Source organism: Salvia splendens, chromosome 11 (genome assembly GCF_004379255.2).
Source record: "Salvia splendens isolate huo1 chromosome 11, SspV2, whole genome shotgun sequence".
In the NCBI taxonomy this organism is placed as follows: domain Eukaryota; kingdom Viridiplantae; phylum Streptophyta; class Magnoliopsida; order Lamiales; family Lamiaceae; genus Salvia; species Salvia splendens.
Window position 1 is genome coordinate 11,003,592 of NC_056042.1, and position 20,304 is coordinate 11,023,895.

The 20,304-nt window shown below is 34.8% G+C and overlaps 2 protein-coding genes across 2 annotated transcripts; one reads left to right on the top strand and one right to left on the bottom strand.

The window, feature by feature from the left end:
• Positions 1-824: 824 nt before the first annotated feature.
• Positions 825-2,738, bottom strand: LOC121754424. The gene is made up of 4 exons (XM_042149786.1): positions 2,121-2,738; positions 1,971-2,029; positions 1,086-1,866; positions 825-1,004 (listed from the first exon to the last, which is right to left on the bottom strand). Exons 1-4 carry the CDS (start codon positions 2,736-2,738, stop codon positions 825-827), a joined length of 1,638 nt encoding a protein of 545 aa, XP_042005720.1.
• Positions 2,739-10,873: 8,135 nt separating this feature from the next.
• On the top strand, positions 10,874-15,343 carry LOC121756462 (serine/threonine-protein phosphatase PP2A-2 catalytic subunit-like). The gene is made up of 6 exons (XM_042152012.1): positions 10,874-11,449; positions 12,354-12,468; positions 13,969-14,077; positions 14,166-14,243; positions 14,614-14,805; positions 14,884-15,343. Exons 1-6 carry the CDS (start codon positions 11,197-11,199, stop codon positions 15,055-15,057), a joined length of 921 nt encoding a protein of 306 aa, XP_042007946.1. The 5' UTR covers positions 10,874-11,196; the 3' UTR covers positions 15,058-15,343.
• The last annotated feature ends 4,961 nt before the right edge of the window (positions 15,344-20,304 follow it).

Here is a 20,304-nt window from a genome sequence, read left to right on the forward strand (position 1 = left end):
CAAGTCTGGAAAGAGGACGATTGCAAGTTCTTTCGTTGGATTGATCCATCGTTGTCACCGAATCAAGAGTACTTCTTTAAAATATTGAAGATGGATAGGGACAACGTGCAAAGAGCATTGAGAGATAGAGTTGCTAAGCATGATGCGCTTGACGAGAGCGTCCGTTCCAAAACCGCTGAAGTTGAAGCACTCCAAGGTGTTGTTGCATATTTGCATCGTCAAAACCGGAACTTAAAGGTTGTCATTTGCATTTTATGTATCGTCATTTGGATACTGTCGTAGGTTATCTAATAGAACTCCAATGTAATAGACTATGCAAGTTGAACTCCAATGTAATGCACTACGGAACCACATCCTTGTAGTAATTTTTCCCCTATGAATGCATTGAGTTATGAGTTCAAATATAACTTATTTACTCACACCAGATTTCAATGGAAGATGTTATACCAACATATACCTGTAACTCTAAATGTGCATACCATTTGAAGCTTTTGGTGTAGTAACTTTGTAATGATGGAAATTGAAAGGAATTGTTGGTATATGTAAGTATGGTGTAAGTTTGCAAAGACAATTGTTGGTATATGTAAGTATGATGTAAGTTTGCAAAGACAATTGTTGGTTAAATCAAACCTAAAATTGCACATAATAGTGTGGTGCCACAAAAAACATGGTTTACACATAATTTAGCACCCAATCACATATAGTTTTGTGCTCCCAAAACACATGGTTTAAGACATAATTTGGTGCTCACTAAAAAAACATTGTTTTCTTCCAAGTACATTTGTTCCAAATTCCAAATACACATAAGGGGTCTTCAGGGTTCTTCAACCATTGTTGTTGTTGCTTTGCTGCGTGGGGATTGAGCCATCACCTGCTCCACGGCCTCCACCACATCCTCCAGTACGGCCTCCACCACAGCCTCCCATTCTTCCACCTCTCCCCGTTATTGCGGTGGTACCACTTTCTGCAATGGATGGTGTCTTGCGAGGCCTTCCCATCTTGGCCTATAAGTTGAGAACTTGCAATGTTAGAAATAACTAGTAACAAAATAGAGCTAAATGTTGATTAAAACTAGAGTTTAATACCTTTGGCTTAGGTTGCACTTCGACTGGCTCGTTTTTGCAAGTTCTGGAGTTGTGGCCTTCTTGGAAACACTTCCGGCATGTCATCACACATATCTTCTTCATTCTGTTGGGTCTGGCTGGATCCTTCTCTAATGGATCCCTCCTTCTAACCTCCTTCGGCCTGCCGGGCATCTTCTTCACAGGTGGAGGTACAACCGGGTACCCCTCCGCCTGAGGCCAGAGCTTCTCTCCATTCAATGCTGGCAACCCATATCCATATGCCAACTTGTACTTGCTCAAGGAGAAGTATTCATGGACATAACCATCAACATTATGTTTGAGGAAATGAATAGCAGCGCATGCATGAAGACAAGGGATGCCAGTTAAATCCCATTTCCTACACCCACATTGCCTTAAGGAAGGAGTCACTACAAACTTATCCTCAAAGTGACTAACTTCTAATTTTCCCCCAACTGCAGGAATAGTAGTACAGTTTCTACTTTCATAAACCATGGCCTCAATTTTTTTCCTCACTTTTGGACACACAGTTGAATTGATACCACCACTCTCCATTTCTACACTGTTTCTATACAGTCTCTCCATGAGTGTGGTTCTCATTTCATCTAGCATGTCTAACACATGCTTACTCCTTGCCTCCAGAATATAAGCATTGAAACATTCACAAACATTGTTTAAAATGGCATCAGAGCAATTGCCAGGTGTTAGAAAAGCCTTACAAAATCTGCAGGGGTTCTTGTCCATTAAGTCTGCATAAGCCTGTCCATCTTCCTTCTCCAGCTTTCTGCATGCAATCTCATACTCTTCCATGTAAGTACTTCTAACCAGCTTCTAGAAAAGCTCAAAAGTGGACCTTTGTGTGTTTTTTTCCAGTTTGCATATATATGCCTTGCACAGTTTCTTTGCTCAGCAAATGGAAGTAGACTCTGAACTGCATTTTCAAGTCCCTAGTAAACACCATTTTAAGTGTCAACATGAGAAAATAGACAACAAATAACAAATTAGACAACATAGCAAATAAGTTAGCATAGTATATACCTTTTGTTGATCACTGATTATGGTAATTCCTACTCCCTCACCCAAGGTTAACTCTTCAACAAGTATTTTTATGAACCAAGTCCAGCAAACCTCATTCTCAGCTTCCACCACTGCCCAAGCAATGGGATACATTTGGCTGTGTCCATCAATCCCTACAGCTGTTAGCAATATGCCACCTAGATATATCTTAAGGAAAGCACCATCTAGACCAATCACCGGCCTACAACCCTCCTTGAAACCCTTCCTTAGACCACTGAAACCAATGTACAAAGCCTTGAATATAACACCTACATCTACATGTAGTTCAAACCTTCCTTCTCTGTCAGCCTTACCCAACTCAAGCATATAGCTCCTCAGCTTTGCGTAGTGAGCTTCCACTGTTCCCCCCAGCATCTCAATTACCTTTCTCTTAGAATGGTATAACCTCCACTTGGTTGCATCAAATGCAAACCGCTGCATCAAATCCTTACCCAATTCCTTGCAACTGAACTCTGATCTAATTCTAAACACATGCAAATATTTTCTGGCAATCCAATTAGAGGTCACAATCTTGTTTCTCATAGCCCTTGGACATGTGTGATCCGATTCAAGTTTCTTTATCACAACAGTACCATTCATCTTCACTATACTCCCAGAACAGAACCATTTGCAAGGACTCCTACCTCAAATGCCTTCCTACTTGCCCTTTTAAAGTGTATCTCCCAACCATTCTCAACTGCATGGTCTGTCAGAGCATCCCTTGCTTGAAAACCATCAATAAATTCCAATACACAGTTTCAAATTCTTATGATCACACCGTGGATCATACATCACTTTAGCATGCCTTTCCATCCTTCTTCTCCCTTCATCCTGGGAGTCAGTTGAGCTAGAGTAGATATCACCTTCTTCAGAATTCTCATCCTCAGACACATAGTCACTTTTCTTCCCTCCACTGACTAGGCCATAGAAGATGTCATCAGTAACAACAAACTCTTTCTTTTTGCTGTCTTTTGCTTTCTTCCTTCCCTGTGTGCATTCCTCATCCTCAGACACTAACTCCTTAGCATCCATGTCATCATCAGTTTCCTCATCTTCAGAAGATGGTATATAACTCCCATCATCCTCACTTTCCTATCGCATACCCACTCCCGTACTATGATCAGCCTTGTCTCCCTCAGATACATTTGGAGCTCCCACCTCAGCATCCAAATCCTCAGCATCATTATTCCTACCTCCCACATCCTCACCCACACTCTTACCCACGCTTTCAACCACTGACTTCTGGGAAGACTGGAACAAACTCTTCTTCACACTACTTTCAACACTCTTCTCCACAATATGTTGGCTAGAAAGTGATTTTAACTTGCCAGCCTTTGAAGTTGTTTCCTTTCTACTCCTTGTAGTATACTTACTCTTATTCACAGACTCAATATTACTCATTCTCACTGACTCAAACTCTTCCACTCTATGCATGACAGCTTCATCACCCATAGTGTCTCCCCCACCCACTGATTTATCTTCATCAATGTGCTCAAGGCCATCCTTCTTCCCACCAACAACATACATATCACAAACTTGTTCCTTAACTGTGATTAGAAACTTCAGCATTAACATCACCTCTGCATCACCTTTGATGTTAATAAACTCCATTCCCCATTTTCTCTTGAAGCTAAGTCTATCCCAGCTATCTAACCCTAGTTTGTTCAGTTCATCCACTAAGTCGAAGTAACCAAATCTATCTGGATCAAACCCCCACTGCCTTCCCACATTCCCCCACCTATGTATTTCTCGCATATCTTCCCATCTGGAATGAAATTCCCCCCATGGTAAATCCGAAGCAGAAAAGGCTTACTGAAAAAATCAAAAAACACAACCAAAGCATGTTCAAGATAATGTAAACTAAATTGATGCAAACTGAAACCCTAAACCCAACACTTTTGCAGTAAAAAGGGCAAACATATGCTTACAGGTTCGGATTCGGCTTGTCTGGGAAGAAGCCCGGCCACATCTCCATGTCGAATAAACCTTACGCACAGCTCGTCGCCCGTCCGTCGCCTTTGCAATTAATCCTATGGACTCGTCGTCGTTTGCTCGTCGTCGTCTCGCGCGTCGTCGCAAGCTCGTCGATGTATGTTAACTCAATTTGGGGAGAATTGGGGGAACTAAACCCTAATTACGCGTTATTTCATTTTTTAAATTTTGTTTTTTAAGTTTGTTTTTTTATATTGCACAGTCAATAATTGTTGCCCATGTTAGCCGCCACGAGACGCCACTTCAATTAAATACGACACGTCAGCTCACTCTTTCGCCGAAAAAATCATCATGGGAAATCGGCGACTAAATGCAAAGTTGGTGACTTTATACATCAATTTTATAGGTCGTGGGAAAAACCAGAATTTGGGCAAAGTTGGAGCCTTTTAAGGCAGTTATCCCTAAGAAAAAATAGTACTATACTACTATTCCTTTTGTCGCACCATAAGCTACTTGTATATTCATTTCTCTTTTGATCAAATATAATACTTTCTCCCTCCACAAAAACTCATCTTATTTTATCATTTTGAGATGTCCACCTAAAATAGTTCATTTCTTAAAATGGAAAGTTTCTCTCTTATATTTTTCCTACTTTTTCTCCTCATCTCTCTTACTTTACAAATTTCTAATTAAAACTTGCGTCGTCCACAAATGGGATTATTTTTTATGGACGGAGAGAGTACAATTATTCTCTCAATCCTTATTCTCTATGCACTTAATTTTTTAAACATCATTTTCTTAAATCACGTTCCCAAAAAAATGTCTCAGCTTAGGGAGTATGCACGGTAAATCAAAACGCTTCGTTTAAGCATGAGCTTTAAAAAAGATAAAAATATAATGTTAGATGAGTTAAATAAAAATAAATAAAGACAAATCCTTGGATAAGTGCACGACTCACGCACAATTAAGAGAATTACTTGTTACCATATATAATTCTCATGTATGAATGAGAGAATTAATTGCAATGACTATGTTAATAATTAAGGAGATTAAATATTATCTATATGGACACCTATGTGCATATACGGTATACCTGCGGTGGTGCACACAAGAGAATGTCTATACAATAGATAAATTAAGAGATAATAAAATAAAAGGATTGATTTTTGGTCAAAAAGAGAAATTGCCTCATTTATTTGTGATATCCCAAAAATAATAAAGTAAAAAGATTGATTTTTGGCCAAAAGAGAAATTGAGTCATTTAATTTGTGAATTATATTGAGACGAGAGTAATACTCCTACATGTTTTGAATATAAAAAATGGGGATATTGTATACATACAAATTCATCAAATTCAAAATACAAACAAAAGAGGTTGGTTTAATTACCTATACAAACAAAATACAAATTCATCAAATGCAAGGCCGTCTCGCCATCATCATCCTTTGCACACGCATGCTCTTTCCTCAACTCATCCACCAAAACCTTCAACGTCCCGAGCTGGCGATATTGCACACACAAGTTCAACGCGGTCTTCCCGCGAAGCACTCTCTCCCTAGCAGGAGAGCAGTCCAGTTGAAGCATCTCCTTCAAAACCTCATCGTTCCCTTTCATCGCAGCCAAATGGATTGAATTCATGTCATGGCAGTCTCTCTCCACTAGCACGTTTCCGGGGCTATTTCTAGCAACCTTTTTGTGATCTCGACGTTCCCCTTTGCAGCTGCAATGTGGAGAGATGAAGAGTTCTTGGAGTCGCGATCGAGGGGAAGCTCTTGGTTGATAATCAACACCTCTTCCACGATGATTTCTTGTCCATGCTTTATTGCTATGTGCAACACATTTCCGAGACAAGAAAATGAAACTACATCAAGAAGGTGTTGATTTGTGTGGAGCAGTTGTCGGAATGTTCTTAATTCTCCAATTCTTGCAGCATCGTACAGTTGCTTTTCTCCACCCATCCTTTTTCAATTTTTCTTTTTACATACAAAGTTGTGAATTTTGTACTCACAAACTTGTTAATTATAGACTAATTGTTTTCTAAAAAATTTACATAAACAAGGTTGACCTCGTTAACATTACACCTAACCTGATCCATGAAATCCGGAAATATTTTAAGCCATAATACAATATAGTTAAATAGTTCACATGATCATGACATATTATAGCTAGGGATGTCAATCGAGCCCGTTCGGGTTCGGGCCAACCCACTCGGGTTGCCGGGCTATTCGGGTTATGAATTTTTCGGGCCATAAATTTTCGGCCCTAAACCTTAGCCCGTCGGATTTTGGGCTAACCCATCTGGCTATTCGGACCTAAAAGCTTTCGAAAATAATCTCTTGTATCAAAATTTTCATCTATAAAATGATTTTAAATTTTAGATACTTTTTTCCTTTTAATTTAGAATCATATAACATCTTCAAATTTTCTTAGTTTTCTTCAATAATACTTGTAAAGAAGCCTTTCATCTCGATCAACTACAACATAAATTAAAGCTTGTGTTCGTGTCATTATTTTGGCATGGTTCGTAACTAATTCTTTATGAAAATTAAAAATCATATCTTACATGAATCATTATTAAAATGATAAATATATTGAGATTTTGATGGGTTATTTCTTAATTTTGTCTTGATTGGCTTTGGTTATGGTAAGACACTAGTGCCAGATGATGGGAATGAGTTGAGGTGGAACTTGAAAGCTGATATTGTGGGATCGAGTGGAAAAGTGTAGAATGAAGATTAAATAAGACTAATGATTGTGTAGAATGAAGATTGAGGATTCAAAAATATAAAATACCCCTAAAACTTAATTTTTTAATAAAAAGTTGCAACCCATTCGGGCCGACCCGTTTAACCCGCCAACCCATTCAGGTCAACCTGTTTAGCCAGTTTTGTATTCTGATAATAAAATTACAGCTCTAACCTGCTCATTTTACCATGCTATTCGGGCCGACCCACGGGTTTCGGGTTGAATTGGCATCCCTAATCATAGCTAGGTATATAGATATATATATTGATCTATGCAAAACTAGATTTAAATATAGAAACACATAAGAAAGTCATACAGAGGGCATTTTCAGGTTATTGTTAATTTATTTTAAATTATTTTAATAAAAGATGACCTAAAATGATCTAACAACGATATCAAATCCAAATTTTATAAAATAATCTTAAACTGATTAATCATGTTTTCTATTAGTCATTAGATTGCATTTCTGGATTTATACGAATTTTTATTTGGATCACCTCCCGATATTTATATATAAATTCTGCATTCACACACATATGTACATAGTGGCAGACACAGGACGAGGAGGCGAGGGGCTTAAGCCCTTCCCAAACCTTTTTTTAATAAATATAAAATTTTTAAAATTTTAAAAAAGTATCTTCGGTTCTTCCCAAATTAATATCTTTGGGGTTTAATGGAAAAGAGATTTAGTGGAAATGAGGGGTTGAAAAATAAAATTACTGAGAAAACATATTGGAACAATGGCCGCCACATAGGCTTAATTGGGATGATGAAGAAGATGAAATAATAAAACCTTTTAAACTTAAATAAATATAATAATAATAGTTGAAAAAGTCAATTCCTACTCCCTACTTAAATTGTTTCTAAATTTGACATTAAAGTTTTTATTGAAACGAGAATTACAACTTGTAATTAGTGAGGTGATGTCAATTATTTCCTTTTCTTTTGTCATTTTCTCCATTTTTTTAAAAATAAAATTTTTAAAAATAATATGAATTTTAATACACAACTAGTCTAAAAAAAGAGGAAGTTAAAAAATAATAAAATTAATATTAAGAGATTGTGGGGTCTATTTCCTGAATAGAGAGTTTATATTTTTAGGAAACAAACTAAAAGAAAGAATTTTTTTTTAGGAAATGAAGGGAGTAGTTTACAAAATCACGGTGTATTAGATAATCATGCATTTTTATGTATTAAATATTTATTGCTTTAGCAAAATAAACACAACTAGAACATGAATTGTATTATTCTTTTTGTTAAACATGTGTTGGATTAATTTTATATATTAGATATTTATGCATTTTTATAATTTTTACTCCATTTGTCTCAAGGCAGTTGACCATTTTTTTGAGCACGAGATTTAAGAAATTGATGTATTAAAGATAAAAGTTGAGAGAGTAAAATAAAATAGGGAATAAAGTAAGATAGATGAAGAGAATAAAGTATGAGAGATGACGGGTTTTAATGAAAAATTAATAAAGTAATAGAGAGAGAGAAAAAGTAGGTAAAGTAAAAAAGATAGAAAAAAAAGTAGATAAAAATATAAGAAAGAAACTTTCCATTTTTAGAAATGGGACTAGTGGATATCCAAAAATGAATAAATGAGATTATTTTTCATGGACGAAAGGGAGTATGAAAAATTTTAGTGAATCCCTTGCCAAATTTTATTTCTGCGTCCGCTACAGGTGGCCATGTTTCGAAAATGTCATGCCTTTTGAAGTTTACATATCAACATTACAAGACAGTATACATGGTTAATTTATTCTAATAAAGGCGTGTTTTGAAAATGTCATGCCTTTTGAAGTTTACATATAAACGTTACAAGACAGGATACAGGTCAATTTATTCTAATCAAGTATTTAAAATTAGGTTACGCCATAAGACATGTAAACACAGAACAGTATATATATGTATGCATTCTACACAACTTGATAATTAAAAATTTAATTGACTATTATTATTACAAACATCGAAGTCATAATAGATTATCATTAGATTTGTACCTGGATTTTTTTTGTTTTTTGATAGCCAACTACTCTGGTTGTTACAGCACTTTTGTTGCAATTTTTTTTGTTAGAGAAATATTAGTGTTCACACTGTAGAAGTGAAACTAATATGCACGTAGGGTTGTGATCAATTGAGATTTTTTAGCCTAATTGAGAATTGCGATGCATTATTAGCCACTCATTTTTATTAAATGAATGGTCCAAAATTTGTCACATGGAAAATAGTTTTAGAATAATTAATTATGAAAGGGCAGAAAGGTAATTTCATGGTACATTTTATTCAATAAATATTTTTTTTAATTTTAATTTAAAAAAAATTATTTTATTTTATTTTATTTTTAATTTTTTTTGTCATCTACATATACAATTCATGTCAACTACACACATATAATGTCAACTAGATATACAATTCATGTCAACTACAAACATATAATGTCAACTAGATATACAATTCATGTCAGCTACACACATATAATGTCAACTATAAGTTGTTAACATTTGATGTGCAGGCTATTAACGATAATACCCATGAGTTGACATAATCTACTTGCAGTTGATATTTCAAAAATGTTGTGAATGAGTGGTTAAAAATGTATCTCAATTCTCAATTAAGCTAAAAAATCTGAACCTAACATGACATCAAAAACTAATATGCTGGGAGTTAGTACCTGTGTAAGAAAAGTTACAGTAGACATGAAAAGTTAATCATTTGAAATAATAATCGATTCTATGCATTTAGTACCTGTGTAAGAAAAGTTACAGTAGACATGAAAAGTTAATCATTTGAAATAATAATCGATTCTATGCATAACTCTCATTTTAGTTTCTAGCTGCTAGTGTCTCATCTGTGCTATACACGATACATTGTATTTCACTATGATTAGGGAGACTAATTCTCTTGATTAAATTTTTAGATATAATTAACCTCTTGGTCTGATTTTTCTTTTCAACTATTACTATCAGACAACTAAGTAACTTAGAGTTAGCCCAACTCAACTAATCAAATCCATTCTTCATTAATAAAAGGAGCCCATGCCATCAAATAGGAGGCCCGAGCATCCTCTTTTTCATCCATAAAAAGTGGCCCAAATAATTTAATTACAGGTGGCCCAAAAAGAGCCCAATATCAATTATATAAACCATAATTGCACAAAGGAGAGCGGCACATCCTTCCTTCTTCCCTCCTCTATGAGTAAATGCTCCCCTTTCATTCTTACATTCACATTGTATGTCTCCAGTTAAATACACTAAATAATAACTCCTAAAACATCTCGTACCGACTAAGAAATGTATCATCTTAATCGTGACGGAGGGAATATAAAAAATAGTGGATTGAAAAAACTACTGGAATATGTGGTCCACTTTTTTATATTAATTTTATAATAAAATATGAGTGAAGTGGTTAGTGGAATGTGATACCTACTTACCATTTATAGTAAAAATAAAATTTAACTCTTGGAACGGACTAATAAAATATGAATCTTATTGTGAGACGGATGGAGTAATATACTGTCACGAGAGTAAAACATGTTATTAAGAAAGTAATACTCCTTTAATCACATTCAAAGACTGTGGATAATATTAGTGCAATGTTTAGGGACTAAGAGCATTTCTAAGAGAGGAAATAAATAGATAGGTAAAGAGAAATAGAGAGGAAATAACTAATGGTAATAAATATTTGAGAATGTATTATACATTTTTTTCTAGACAAAAGATTAACATGATAATTTTATTTATATATATATATATATATATATATATATATATTTTAAATTTACCTCTTTTCCTTGAAATTCTTTATTTTAAAAAAAAAGTATATTCACCTTCTTGAAAAATTAAATTTAGTTCTCTCTATATTAAAATTATCTTTTCTTGGAATTACTAAGGTGGCAAATATAAAATTTTCCTACTATTGAATAGGCCTAATTTGTTCATAAGCTCAATAAAATAAATAGCCCGGCCCATTATATCGAGCTCACTAGCTTCGATCATATGCCGAATGTCCAGCCCAATCGTTTTGGAACGGAAGCGAGAAATTTCTAATTTCCTTTCATTTCGCATTCCAACATTTCGTCTCTGTCTTCACACACAAACACACAACACACGGAGATCTCCATTCAAATGTATATTTACAGTTCCTATTTGTAGAAAAAAAATTCCAATTAATTTATCAGCTTTTCTGTAATCACAGAATGGCGGTGAATTTCAGCTGGAAAAAATCATGAGGGGAAGGAGCTTGTGATTGTTTTTCTTAGCAATCTCCGATTCTAGATCTCCGTCGATTCGTCGGCGGAAATAATTTTCTGTTGCGTTCTTGGATTCAAGGACTTTTAGATCGGTATTTAGGCAGCTAATAGATTTTTTTTGAGGCAAAAATGCCGGGGCATGGGAATCTGGATAGGCAAATAGAGCAATTGATGGAGTGCAAGCCGCTATCGGAGGCGGAGGTGAAGATTTTGTGCGATCAGGCGCGGGCGATTCTGGTGGAGGAGTGGAATGTGCAGCCAGTGAAATGCCCCGTCACTGTGTGCGGCGATATCCACGGACAATTTTACGATCTGATCGAGCTGTTCCGGATTGGCGGCGATGCTCCTGATACGAATTATCTCTTTATGGGGGACTACGTAGGTGAGTTTTTTGTCGAATTTATTGAGGCGTGTTTCTTAATTTAAAGTAGCTGTTTCGAGTCATCTTTTGCTGTTGCTCGTTTTAATTATTGAATTGTAAGGCGAGGATGTCTGAATTGGTTCATAGCTGAATTTGTGTATACGTCTCGTTTAATCTATAGGAAATTTCCAGTAGAAGATGATCCTATACTATATTCATCTTGTGTAGCTTGATGCAAAATGTAATTATATGGAGCTGATTCCTAGCTAAATATTCTGTTGTCATAGCTTGTGAAGATTGGAGATTACTTATTGAGCTTTCTGATGTGCTGGCGAGCTGTATTTTTCTCTGAATTGATCCCTGGGATTTACTACGTAGATTATAGATATAGTAAATTACTAGTACTAAGCATGACGTTTGATATCTTGGAGCAAACTATTTCTGATGCGGTGGAATTGTTTCATTGCAGTCAATTTGCGGAAATGGCAGGGTTGTGTTTTTGTTCCAACTTCCAAGCCAATTCCATTATGCACTGTTTCAATTATGGCTGGTGTCACTATACCTAATTGTATTGATTTTGTTGTGGTTTTTGTAATGTAAGGCAAAGGCTTGCATTGGAAAGTTGACCTGTAATTGAGAAAGTTTATTTTCAGAAATGTTTATAGAGTATTTATTCCTGATGACGTTTACATTACATGAATATAACATGAATAGACATGTTGCGTATTTGTGGAGATGGGATAGTTTTTCTTACATATAGCGGAGGATTTCTTCTTTGCCTTTTATTTTTGTTTTCTTTTTTGAAGTTTGTTACTTGTGATTTTTTTTGTTATACTCTCTATGTATGCACCTGCCTTACTAAATGGTATGCTTTATGTGATCTTCACTGTGATAGCATTTGATTAACAAAATGTGCATACTGCAGACCGTGGGTACTATTCTGTGGAGACGGTCACACTCTTAGTAGCCTTGAAAGTTCGTTATAGAGATCGAATCACAATCCTCAGAGGAAACCATGAAAGTCGGCAAATCACTCAAGTGTACTGCATCTATCTTATTCCTTTATGAACTTCTGATTAAATTTCTTTTAATTGATCTCCAGTTCCAAATTAATATATGCAAATTTTACAGCTCATGAAGAATATTATATTTCCGTATCCTCCTATCTGGGACTTTGTAGTATAAAGCGGTAAATGACATCCAAATGTGAACTTCAAAAAATAAGAATGCCCTTGGATGATTTTGTTTAAAATAATGATGTTTACAGGTGTACGAATAGGATCATAATTTTTTGTTTAGTGAACCTTTCTAACCATGCTTGGTATGAATCCTCCATTTGGCAAGATATGGTTACACCGCTGTTCAATTTTATACAATGTTATCAATCTCGTATGGTGGCTTATGGCGGTTCGCCTAAAAACCGCTACATGGATATAGCGGATATGGCGGTCAATAATTAAATAAATAAAATAATACTTATATATTTATATATAATTCAAAAGTTAGAAAATAATAAAAATATACTCCCTCCGTACCACTAAGTTTGTCCCAGTTTGACTCGGCAGGGATTTTAAGAAATTGTTTGACTTTGTATTAAATGGAGGTGTGTAGTGGAATAAGGGTCCCACATTGAGGAGAGTGGGGGTGTATTTCATGTCTATTTTTTGATAGATTCTAAGTGAGACAAACTTTGTGGGACGGACGAAAATGGTATAATGGGACAAACTTTGTGGGACGGAGGGAGTAACATCTAAAACTCTTTAAAAAATTAATAATACATAAAATCCAACTCTAACCTCCATGTTTCTTGCATAATGCCCCATTCCTAAATGCAGTACACACACAATGTTATCAAATGGCAGATATGACGGTGCTATGGCTGCGCCATGGTGCTATGACGTTTCCACCACCGAACGTCATGCCATAGCGCCATGGCGCCGCCATATCCGCTATTTGATAACATTGATTTTATATGCGTCTTAGATCAGTATAGTTAGTCCCTAGTGATGTTCTTGCTCCAAAGGGACAGTGCCAGGGTGATTCTATTTATATCTGTGTGTTATTGTAGATTCTACGTGAATAAGATGCTCTAAGATCTGATGTATAACTCTCTTAGAATATTGTCGTGATTTGCTGTATAAAATACTTAGTATACAGATTTCTGGCCTAAAAATTCAAAAAAAGGAAGGATATTTGATTTAAGTCATTGTAGGATTTGTGATGGCCATCTTTTCCAACTGTAGAAATTGTGAAGGATTCTACTGATTGTAAGATATGTGAGTGGATGAAGCCTGTGAAAAAAGTCTGATAGTATATAAATGACAGAATTAGCAATAATTCTTTTCCAAGTGTAGAAAATTGTGAAGGACTCTACTAATTGTTAGATATGTGAGTGGATGAAGTATGTGAAAAAAAATCTGATAGTATAAAATAATTATATGTGACGGAATTAGCAATAATTCAGAATTCAAGCTATACATTTGTGACTTTTTTAGATTTGGAATGTTCTTGGAACATTACATACTTTTTTCTTGTGCCAGGTATGGGTTCTATGATGAGTGCTTGAGAAAGTACGGCAATGCCAATGTATGGAAGTCTTTCACTGATCTATTTGATTATTTGCCGTTGACAGCACTTATCGAAAGTCAGGTTTGGCCAACCAAAAAAACACACCTCTGTATTGACTATATAGTGTTTACTGTAAGTTTGTATCTGATGCTTTTTGGTCTTATTGTAGGTCTTTTGTTTGCATGGAGGTCTTTCACCATCACTGGATACCTTGGATAACATTCGAGCTTTAGACCGCATACAGGAGGTACAAATGAGTTTTTTTTCCTTCCTTTTTTTGTTTTCTAAATCAACGAATGCAAAAGCTTTCAAATGTCTCCTTTTTTGACCTTGCTCTTTTTGTTTTATTACTATTTTTTTTTCAATGTGGGTACTATTCTCCAATTTCATAATCATTTGAGTGCAACAGCTCCCATAATCTGATTTGTGTGCTAGTCTCCAAATTTATTATGAGGCTGATGATTGGTAAAAATATTTCAAAACTTAGCAAAATGGAATTTTTGCTTCTTTTCTTGCAATGAACAAAAGGTGGTAGCCTTCCTAAATTTTTTATCTTCGTATTAAACTATTATTATTTTGTTATCTAGCTAAATGTATTTCATCAATGTCCTTCCTAGGTTCCACATGAAGGACCAATGTGCGACCTTTTATGGTCTGATCCAGATGATCGCTGCGGATGGGGCATATCACCACGTGGGGCTGGCTACACCTTTGGACAGGATATAGCTGCTCAGTTCAACCACACGAATGGCCTCACCCTAATTTCAAGGGCCCACCAGCTTGTGATGGAGGGTTTCAATTGGTGCCAGGTTGGACTCGGGTCAGAATGATCAATCTCTCATGCAAATCATAAGCCTGAACTTATTTGATTCCTTTCCATGTCGTAGGAAAAGAATGTGGTGACAGTGTTTAGCGCCCCAAACTACTGCTACCGTTGTGGAAACATGGCTGCAATACTAGAAATCGGGGAGAACATGGAGCAGAACTTCCTTCAGTTTGATCCAGCTCCCCGGCAGATTGAGCCTGACACAACCCGCAAAACTCCAGACTACTTCCTGTGAGCTCCGAGGTCAGTCAATATTACGGTGGATGTGTCTTAAGAGGAAAAAGAAAAGTATTGTTATTCGAGGATTACTGTCGACGGCATTCTTTGTTTGGAGTTAGGACCTGCTCCCGAATTCCCGTTTCGTTCTCTCCGTAACTAACCATGGCAGGGAGAATGTTTTGTATATTTTGCCCCAAATCCAACTCAAAGCTGAAAAGCAATTTATATGGTGTTATGTAATTTAAAAAGGCTTTGATAGGATCCACATTTTTAGAAAGATCACAAATAGCATTGAAAATAAACTCATTGCTTGCCTGGAATTAGTTTGTAGCGAAGACAACAACGATTGGAAATGAGATCCCAGTCGAACTTGAGGAAGGTACGAAATTGAGAGGGTTGATGGTGGAATGGGCGCCACAAGAACTAGTTCTAAGGCATAAGTCGGTTGGGGCGTTTTTCACGCACAGTGGATGGAACTCGACTATTGAAAGTATAGTGATTGGGGTCCCGATGTTGTGCTGGCCTAATTTCGCGGATCAGATGGTGAATAGTAGGTTTGTGAGTGAGGTGTGGAAGATTGGATTGGATGTGAAAGATACTTGTGATAGGCTGTTGATTGAGAGGATGGTTAGAGAGGTGATGGAAGTTAAGAGAGATGAGTTGTTAGAGAAGGATCTTCACACATCAATTTGAACCGATTGATTCAGTTTTTCAAGTCCACCGCATAATGAACATTTTCTTTATCATCTATGTATTACGATTACTTTTTTTGTGTGTGTTATTCGTATGTTGCAATGTTGGCTGATTTATTTTGAGTATGCAATCAAATAAGACTTTGTTTTAGTTAATGATCATTTCACACATTTCTTACTCTATCTAGTTTGTGGACAAACAAACAGAATACTACTCCATCCGTCCATATGTAGTAGAGACATTTCTTTTAGGAACAGGATTTAAGAAAAGTTGTGTTAATTGAGGTAAGTAAATAAATAATAAAGTAGAAAGGAAAAAGGTAGAGATAATAAAGTAAGAGAGAGTAAATTAAAAGAGAAGAAAAGTTGTTTTTTGTCAAAAAAGAAACGACTTAGCTACAGTGGGACAACCCAAAAAGGAATGCGACTTAGTCAGAGGGACGGAGGGAGTATATGATATGAACTATATTGAACACACGAAAACTTCGTGCTTCTTCTAACTCCGTAGTATAGAAGAAAATTGCGAACAACGGAACAACCATCAACCATTTTATTTAAGTTAGCTTTAATTAATAATTAATGTAATAAATTATAAGCTCAATTTCGAATTTTCTTTATTGGTTCTTTCTCATATCGCAAAGGAAAGTCGAACCAATCCTAGGGTTTTAGTATTATAAATGAAGGTCTTAATTTTTATTAATTTTACCATTCAACTAATAACAAACCAGCTTTCATATTTTCGTTCGACTGCATGTCTGGCTTTTTGGCCCTATTGCATGTGCAAAATTTACCTTACAGTCATCGATCGACATGCAATATGGCCGAAAAGCCAGACATGCAGCCTACATTGCGTCTGGAATAACGATCACCCGAATTGCGCATAACAATAAGGTCGCAATCGCAGCGCACGCCCATGATCCCAAATTTCTGTCTTAATTTTCACTTTGGATTCTAATCTATCCGATAATTTTGAGGAATATATAATTATAACATTATTTCTATTTATTACCGATAATAACCTAACTCAATAAGGTCTAACTTGAATCCAATCTATTAAATAAATTTTCAATCCGAACACAAACCTGACCTACTATCTTCAAATCCGAACACGACCCGCACACAACTCAAACCCGTTAAGAACATGATATAATGATTAAATCTTATGTACGTTAAAACATGATACTCCCTTCGTCCTTAAAAAAATAGACTAGTTTTACCATTTCAGATAGTCCCGCTATATCAAGTCTACTTATAGAATGTAGACCCCACAATTCACTAACACTCATTTTACTACTCCCTCTGTCCCTGAAAATTTGTCTCATATTTCCATTTTCACCCGTCCCTAAAATTTGTCACCTTTCACTTTTACCATTTTTGGTAATGGACCCTACATTTCACTAACTCATTCACACTCACATTTTATTATAAAACTAATATATAAAAGTAGCACCCACATTCCACTAACTTTTTTCAACCCACTTTCTATTACATTTCTTAAAACCCGTGCCGGGTCAAATGATGACGAATTTTGGAGGACGGAGGGAATACTTTTTTCTCGCTTCTCTCTTAGTTTATCAATTGCACATTAAAACTCGTGTCGATATTTACAAGTTTGTATATTTTTTTAAGACGGATGAAGTATTATACTATAAATACTCAATCTATACGATTCAAACCTAATATACACGGACTTAATTGTAATGAGTCAACCCGATAAGGACACAAACCTAAGAAGTCGTGTTGACCGAAATCCATCAATTTCATATGTTCGTGTCGGATTTTTGCATCGTATCAAAATATGGCATCCATCTATTTATATGAACTTCTAGGAAATTAACAATTTAGTACCCAACTTAATTGACCTTTTCGAAATCTAAAAAATATGTTGCATATCACTATCATCTAGCTACCCAAAGATTCGATTTCTGAAATACATGTGATTTCACGAGGAATTTAACAATTGATATCACGCAGATTATATTTAAAAAAAGTTCATTGAAAAACAAATTAATGTCACGGAAAAAGGAGATATTAATAAAAACAATTATTTTCACGTTACAGTATAAAATATTGTTGTACATGTAATAAGACTCCCATAAAATTGTGTTTCAGTCTGAAACCCAAAGAAGAAATTGAACATGGCGGAAAAAGTGAAAGTGATTTCTTTCATCTCTTGTTTGCGGCACTGATTCAAATTCAATGTCAAGATTAGATCTTAATCCATGGGATATACGAACTATGAAAAGCATACCAAAATTTTATATGAAACTTCGGCCTATCGGTTGTATGTTTATATGAAATTTTATATGAAATTTCGGCCTAAGCCCATGCTCCAAAATTCTTCAAAATATGAATAAAAAAATAATATTATTATATGGGTTAAAATCATAAATTATTATACATGTATACAATACTACATTTGATAAAAGTAGTAAATTTATTGGTGTATAAACATTACTTATTCTTTATATATCTATTTTATAAAAAATAATATTAAATAGTTTAATGATTCTAAATTCTAGTTGTGTCATTTTATTTTATTTTTTTCTGAAATAATATTTATTTGTACAATTTTATTAAATACAAATCAGTCTATTTACACAAAAATACCTATAACTTATCATTTAATGTTTTACTTTTATTGATCTTGACTATGCAAAATGTCTATTTTTCATTATTGTCACAAAATTTAAGAGTCTTCCATATATTAATTATTACATAAAATGGTTCCAATGACATTCAAAATCAAAACAAAAATAATTATGATATAATTTTAAAATAGTTCTAACATCACCAAATTATTTCTCACAGACTTTAACCTTAAAATGGTCTTAGATGTACAACGTTTTTGCAAGTTTGGGTACATAACATTGCAAGTATTAAATACATATGGCGATATGGCATATAAAACTATACTTTGCAAGTTTGGGTACATAAAATACTTTTAGTAGATCCACAAAATATTTGTTGTATCCGAAAAAAAGATTAAAATATGTGGTGGATTTACAATGAAATTATGGAATCATTCTAGTATATTGTTTGTAGTAAAATTATGATAATTTACTAAATGAATATTTTATTTAAATAAACTACTTTATTGTTGAACATTGAGTAGAAACAATTTATTTTTCCAATAGTATAGCACATATTCACAATTAAACATTTTTGCAAGTAAATTAAATTGATGTCAGACAAATTCTTCGAAAATAAGAATATAGAATATAGAAAGACATGAAATTAAAACACTATAAACAATAAAATTAAGGTAATGAATGTTATAAGAAGTGAAAAGCCAAAGGGCTCCCATGATCACATTCCATTACTCACGCCATTTGATGAAGTGTGATGACAATAGGAGTAAAACTAAAATTGAGGAATATGGAGTGTTAATGAGCTTACTATTTAGGGTATTAGTTACTGGTATTTTAGTTTTAAACATTTATGTAAATGAGTTAGAATTATTTGACCTTTCAAATAATAAAAATAATTTTAATTGATATATAAATTTTTAATTAAAATGACAATATTTTAAATTATTTAAAAACTCCCCGTTTATATATGGAGTTATAATTATTTGATCTTTCAAATAATAAAAATAATTTTAATTGATAGATAATGTTTAATTAAAACAACATTATTTTAAATTTTTCCAAAACTACCATTTTATATATGTATTTATAGATATATTTTAAATATCCAACAACAATAATTATTTTATAAAATTATTTGAAACGTAAGAACATTTTTTTGTAAATTACTAAAAATACCAAAATACTGAAAATCCCCAACTTTGTAGCATATGAAATGTAAAATTAATTTAAGATATTGTTTATCAAAAGCTATAATTTAAGATTGCACTGGTGAGACACTTCCTATTAGAGCTTCATTTCATTGCAATATAGTGACCCTATACACTAAAAACCCAAACCTTGAAACCTAAATCCTAAACCCTTAAAATACACTATTTGACTCATCCAAGCCCCCTAGTTCAAGTGGTTGAGGAGGGTGGCAAGGATACCGCACCATCCAGGAGGTCTTGAGTTCGAATCCTGGATGGCGCAACTTGGGATTAATTTCCCCTGTGGGCTTTTACAAGGCTGGTTGCCTTGGGGCTTGGCAAGCTGATGGGCCTGGAACCTGTCTCGGGTGGCGGCTGTTCACGGGCGTAGACCTGTCTCGGGTGGCGCCGTCTCAGATGGTGGTTGTTCACGGGCGTAGACCCGCCGGAGGTGCCTGGCTGGTTGGCGGCCTGTCTACGAACCACAAGGGGCTGGGGAAGGGCTGTATCTCGAACTCCTAAAAAATATGTATGTCCGGAGGAAAAAAAAATAAAAAAAATACACTATTTGACCCGTCCAGAGCCTTTGTCCTAGCGGCAAAGAGCTTAGACATTATTGCATGAGGTGCCGAGTTTGAGCCCTCTCGACATCAGTTGTAATTTCCTCTTATCTATAGTATATGAGTTTATTTGTAATTTCCTCCCTTATATAGAGTTAATTATTTTTTAAAAAATACTATTTGACCCGTAATATAGAAGAAAATTGCGAACAATGGAACAACCATCAACCATT